Source organism: Gekko japonicus, unplaced genomic scaffold (assembly GCF_001447785.1).
Source record: "Gekko japonicus isolate JY-2015 unplaced genomic scaffold, Gekko_japonicus_V1.1 scaffold5212, whole genome shotgun sequence".
In the NCBI taxonomy this organism is placed as follows: domain Eukaryota; kingdom Metazoa; phylum Chordata; class Lepidosauria; order Squamata; family Gekkonidae; genus Gekko; species Gekko japonicus.
In genome coordinates this window covers 18,651-24,904 of record NW_015172708.1, presented here as the reverse complement: position 1 = coordinate 24,904, position 6,254 = coordinate 18,651, and the positions used below count along the sequence as shown (strand labels likewise).

General features: G+C 52.4%; 1 protein-coding gene across 1 annotated transcript in view; it reads right to left on the bottom strand.

The window, feature by feature from the left end:
• Window positions 1-880: 880 nt before the first annotated feature.
• The window catches only part of EIF3G (eukaryotic translation initiation factor 3 subunit G), a 14,210-nt gene continuing 8,836 nt past the window's right edge, over window positions 881-6,254 (bottom strand). The window contains exons 9-11 of the mRNA XM_015421802.1: window positions 6,203-6,252; window positions 4,661-4,767; window positions 881-979 (exon numbers count right to left, since the gene is read on the bottom strand). Of these exons, the coding sequence (XP_015277288.1) occupies window positions 964-979; window positions 4,661-4,767; window positions 6,203-6,252 (173 nt within the window). The 3' untranslated portion in view covers window positions 881-963. The remainder of the gene's footprint in view (window positions 980-4,660; window positions 4,768-6,202; window positions 6,253-6,254) is intronic.

Sequence of the window (6,254 nt, the reverse complement as noted above, 5' to 3'; positions counted from 1 at the left end):
TGAGACTCCTTTGGGTAGTGAAGGACAGGGTATAAATCCAATCTCTTCTTCTTCTTCTATTACCTCACAGGGTGTCTGTGGTGGGGAGGGGAAGGGAAAGGAGTTTGTGAGCCGCTCTGAGACTCCTTTGGGTAGTGAAGGGTGGGGTATAAATCCAATCCTTCTTCTTCTTCTTTTACCTCACAGGGTGTCTGTTGTGGGGAGGGGGAGGGAAAGGAGTTTGTAAGCCGCTCTGAGACTCCTTTGGGTAGTGAAGGGTGGGGTATAAATCCAATCTCTTCTTCTTCTTCTATTACCTCACAGGGTGTCTGTTGTGGGGAGGGGAAGGGAAAGGAGTTTGTGAGCTGCTCTGAGACTCCTTTGGGTAGTGAAGGGCGGGGTATAAATCCAATCTCTTCTTATTCTTCTTTTACCTCACAGGGTGTCTGTTGTGGGGAGGGGAAGGGAAAGGAGTTTGTAAGCCGCTCTGAGACTCCTTTGGGTAGTGAAGGGTGGGGTATAAATCCAATCTCTTCTTCTTCTTCTTTTACCTCACAGGGTGTCTGTGGTGGGGAGGGGAAGGGAAAGGAGTTTGTAAGCCGCTCTGAGACTCCTTTGGGTAGTGAAGGGCAGGGGTATAAATCCAATCTTTTCTTCTTCAACACCGAACTAAGTAAACCCGATTTGGAACTCTCTCTGCGACGGACGTCAGCTAACACTCCAATTCCTAATATTTCTTTAACGATATCATAGACCACACACACAAAACAGTCCAAGAGGACTGGGTTAAAAATTCCCCAAGGAAAAGCCAAGCGGGCCACCTCCGAAGTGCCACGCTGGGCAACTCGCTCCAGTGACAAGCCTGCCGCAACAGAAGGAGACACACACCACAGGAGAGAGTGAACTGAACCTTTATTACCGACCGACGCCTCCCGTCAGAGGGGAAGGAGGCCGTGGCCGAGAAACGCTGCAAGGCGGCAGGTCTCAGTTGGTGGAAGGCCTGGGGGGGAAAGAAGACGACCGTTAGGCATCCGGGCGGGCAGAGAGATCCGGCAATCGACGTGGGATTTGGGACAAAACCTAGAGAAGAGGTGTCGAACTCATTTGTTACGAGGGCCAGATCTGGCATAAATGTCACTTTGTCGGGCCAGGCCATGTGTGCCATAAAACGTAATGCCAGGTACCGGAGACAGAAACTGTATAAAGGGCAGCAGCTGGTAAGCTCTGAGTTGGTGTAACCCCACGGCAAGGCCCCCTGGGGTGGGAGGGGGCTGCAGAGGAAAACCCACACAGGTGGACTGGAGAGGCAGCAGCGCTTGGAGAGACGCTACCACGCTTCTTGACTGCTGCAGACGGGGCTGTTCTGCCGTGCTGAAGCCACAATGGAGTGGCTCCACCCACTCCCCTCCCCAGCACCAGTTGCTCACGGGCCGCATAAGAACCCTGGACGGGCCAGTTCTGGCCCCCGGGCCTTATGAGTGACACCCCCGGCCTAGAGAATCACCACTGAAGACAGCAAAGCGGCCTTCCAAGCCTCGGGATTGGTGATAAGAGCTGGAAGTGGGCGGAACTTCTGCTACATTCCTAGGAACGGGACTTAACTGTATGTTAACTTCCATTGCCCTGAACTCTATTTTACTTATAGCCTGTTTTCCTTCAGAGACTCGAGCCTGCCTCTCTTCTCAAGCCAGCCGTGCCAGGCGTTTATCAGGATCCCACCACCAAAGAGCTGCCCGCCACTGTACTTTATGAGCAGCACCCGGAACAGTTACGTGAGTGTTATGTGCCATCTAATGGCTTCTGTCCAATGCTTCCTCTAAGCTGCGGAGTCTTGTGAGCAAAAATCCTACTTTGTGAGATACTGGCATTGAAGTGGTGAGCGAGCGATTTGGCTGCTGCATAAATTCGTTTGCTCTGGGGCCGTCCCTTCCTGAGCTAGGACAACAAATGTGTGAGCCGGAGCCTAAAGTACTGTGAGCTGGCTCATACTGACTCAGCTCAGAGGGAACACTGCTTCTGACTAACGGTGACTCTATGAGTTAATAGATTCAGGTGCGTAGGCCATGTTCGTCTGAAGCAATTGAATAAAGTCTGAGTCCGGCAGCAGAGGTCCATCAGTGGCTATTAGCCACAAGGTATAGATAGGGACTCTGGGGCAAGTGATGCTCTGTCTTCTTGGTGCTTGGGGGGGGGGGGCAACAGTGGGAGGGCTTCTAATGTCCTGGCCCCACTGGTGGACCTCCCGATGGCACCTGGTTTTTCTGGCCACTATGTGATACAGAGTGTTGGACTGGATGGGCCTTTGGCCTGATCCAACAGTGGCGTCTCTTATGTTCTTAAGACCAACAAAGTTTAATTCTCGGAATAAGCCTTCATGTTCAGGCACACTTCTTCAGATACACTGAAACAGACTTCCTCAAGCCTTACATATAGCTAGAGAGAGGGCCTATGAAATGCCCGAGAGAGTCTGTTTTAAGGCACCTGAAGAAGTGGGCATCTACACATGCTCGGTCTCTCAGTTCTCACTTATACCCAGAATTAAACTTTGCTGGACCTAAAGGTGCCACTGGACTCCCAAACTCAGTTCTCACATCTGTTCACTCTTTTATTTGTATGCTAAACTGCTGCTATTCCACAAGGCTCACCAACTGCTTCAATCCAATCTCAGCTAGACTCACCACTCAAGTCAATGATGCATCTTGACTCTGATTAGCCCTTCCCGGCACGTAACCCTCCCACCCTCTCTCTACCTACCCTGTTTCCCCCAAAATAAGCCCTACCCAAAAAATAAGCCCTAGCAGGATTTCTATGCATTTGTGGTATAAGCCCTAGTGTGTCTTCTTGAGAAAAAATAAATATAAGACAGTGTCTTATTTTCGGGGAAACACGGTGTATCTAAGCCTTGAGGAAGTCTGTTTCAGTGAATCTTATGCCCAGAATTAAATTTTGTTGGTCTTAAAGGTGCCACTGGGCCAGTGTTCCCTCTAAGCTGAGTGAGTGTGAGCCAGCTCACAGTTTTTTAGCCTCCGGCTCACACGTCTTGGTCTCGGCTCAGGAAGGGACGTCCCCAGAGCAGACTGATTTCTGCAGCAGCCCAATCGTCCGCTCACAGCTTTCATGCCAGTCGCTCACGAAGCAGGATTTTTGCTCACGAGACGCCACAGCTTAGAGGGAGCCTTGCGCTGGACTCAAACTTTGTTCTATGAATTCATCCGAAACGTCCTCTCGCGGACAGCCTTGCTCGGGTCCTGCCAGCAGAGGGCCTTTGTGGCTTCCCGGATGGCGTCGCTCCATCTCCTGTCGGGGCTTCCTCTTTTCCTGCCGCCTCCCGCTTTCCCAAACATGATTGTCTCTCCCAGCGACTCCTGCCTTCTCAGAATGTGACCAAAGTTCGATAAAAGCCTCAATTTGGTCATTTTAGCTTCTAGGGCAGGGGTGTCAAACATAAGGCCCGGGGGCTGGAACTGGCCCGTCCAGGGCTCGTATGCTGCCCGCGAGCAACTGATGCAAGGGAGGGAGTGCTGGGGGGGGAAGGGGCGGAGTCACTCAATTGTGGCTTCAGTACGGCAGGACAACCTCATCTGCAGCTGTCAAGTACCGTGGGAGCATCTGCCCCACGCTGCACTGCTGGCTCTCCAGTCTGCCTATGGGGTTTTTCCTCTGTACCCACTCCCAGCCCATGGGGGTTTGCAGTGAAGATACATCAACTCAGAACTTACCAGCTGCTGTCCTTTATACAGTTTCTATTTGCGGTACCTGACATTACGTTTTATGGCACGCACGGCCCGGCCCGACAAATTGACATTTATGACAGATCCGGCCCCGTAACAAATGAGTTTGACGCCTCTGTCCTAGGGAGCGTTCAGGGTTGATATGATCTAGAAGCCGCTGATTTGTCTTACTGGCAGTCCAGGGTATCCATCGAAGTCACCGGCACGGAGAAAGTCTGCCCCACCTGCTCCAAAGTAGAGATCAGGTGTTCCCCAACCTTTCTGAGCCTGTGGGCACCTTTGGAAGTTTGACACAGGATCACGGGAGCAACCCCAAAATGTCCCCCGTGGGAAACGGAGCCACCCACCCACACAAGCAGAAGCCCAAAGGGTACATTTAAAAAAAATACACTGGGATAGAGGAGAGAGAAAAGAATAACCCACACTGTACTGGCAGCTGCCACCAAAGCAACGTTATTTTAACCCGCACACCCAATGAGATCTCCAATGGCCAATCAGAAGTCTTGCTGGGCAGGAGCCCCACCCACTTTCTAAAAACACTTGACGGGTGCCAGCGCCCATGGGCCCCGGGCTGGGGAACCCTGGCAGAGATATTTAACCAGGGTGCCTTGACCTTAGTCACAATCCTGGAGCGGGGGCAGGCAGTCGGAGGCTCCTTCCTACCCCCACCGGAGTTCCTAGAAAATTTCACAGTGGTAGAAGCACAGAACTGAAGCTTCGGTCTCACTGAGCCGGTAAATTTCTGTTTTGATTGTACCATTTCCGACTGACATTCTCAACAGAAATGGCGCTTGGCCTAGCTTCCTTCCTGACACGCTCGCTTTCGGTGTGCATGAAACGATCCCCTGCTGTTGCAAAGCTAGTTTCTTTCAGAGGCGTCCTGTGTCTGGAATCGGGCCCCCGATATCCTCTGGGTGCTCCTCCCAGCTCCCGCCCCTGGCCCCACTTACTTGGCCCATTCCACATTTAGGATCAGGTGATCGTAGCCAAAACCAGACACTCCAGCAATAGCCCTGGCAGCATCCTCGCGGCGGTGGAAGCTGATGAAGGCAAAGCCCTGGAACGGGAGAGAGCAGGAGGGTGAGGGAGGGGATGTGGGTCGGTGGAGGAGCCTCTGCTTGGCGTGCAGAAGGTCCCCGGTTCAATCCCTAACTTCTCCAGTTAAAAGGACCGGTCAGGAGGGGATGTGAAAGACTTCTGCCTGAGACCACAGAGAGCTATAAAGAGGGGCTGTGGCTCAGTGGCAGAGCCTCCGCTTGGCATGCAGAAGGTCCCAGGTTCAATCCCTGGCATCTCCAGTTAAAAAGACCAGGCAGGAGATAATGGGAAAGACCTTGACCCGAGACCCTGGCTCAGTGGCAGAGCCTCCGCTTGGCATGCAGAAGGTCCCAGGTTCAATCCCCAGCATCTCCAGTTGAAAGGACCAGGCAGGAGGTGATAGGAAAGACCTTGACCTGAGACCCTGGCTCAGTGGCAGAGCCTCTGCTTGGCACGCAGAAGGTGCCAGGTTCAATCAAGGGCAACTAGAATGATAAAAGGGTTGGAACACTTTCCCTATGAAGAAAGGTTGAAGTGCTCGGGGCTCTTTAGCTTGGAGAAACGACGGCTGAGGGGTGACATGATCGAGGCTTATAAGATTATGCGTGGGAAAGAGCAGGTAGAGAAAGAGGTACTTTTCTCCCTTTCTCACAATACAAGAACTCGTGGGCACTCCATGAAAAGGCAGAGTGGTCGGGTTAAAACGGATAAAAGGAAGTCCTTCTTCACTCAAAGAGTGATTAACACTTGGAATTCACTGCCACAGGAGGAGGCGGCGGCTACAAGCATGGATGGCTTCAAAAGGGAATTAGATAAGCATATGGAGCAGAGGTCCATCAGTGGCTATTAGCCACAAGGTATAGATAGAGACTCTCAGTCTGGGGCAAGTGATGCTCCGTATTCTTGGTGCTTGGAGGGGGGGCACAGTGGGAGGGCTTCTAGTGTCCTGGCCCCACTGTTGGACCTCCTGATGGCACCTGGTATTTTTGGCCGCTGTGTGACAGAGTGTTGGACTGGATGGGCCTTTGGCCTGATCCAAAGTTGGCGTTTCCTATGTTCTTATGTAATCCCTAACTTCTTCAGTTAAAAGGACCAGGCAGTAGGGGATGTCAAAGACTTCTGCCTGAGACCATGGAGAGCTATAGACGGGCTGTGGCTCAGTGGCAGAGCCTCTGCTTTGCATGCAGAAGGTCCCAGGTTCAGTCCCCGGCATCTCCAGTTAAAAGGACCAGGCAGGAGGTGATGGGAAAGACCTCCCTCTGCTTTAGGCCCTAGAGAGCCGCTGTCAGTCTAAGCACCCAATGCTTACTTTGATAGACCAAGGGTTTGATTCAGTAGAAGGCAGCTTCTTGTGCCCATGTAAGAAGCAACAGGAACGACGGAAGAAGCTTGGCTCGCCCTTGGTCTTTTCCCCAGCCTGACCCTCCCCCGGTTTGCAACCAGTCCATCCTCACCTTGGACTGGCCGGTGGTTTTGTCCTTGGCCAAGTAGATGCGGGAGATGGAC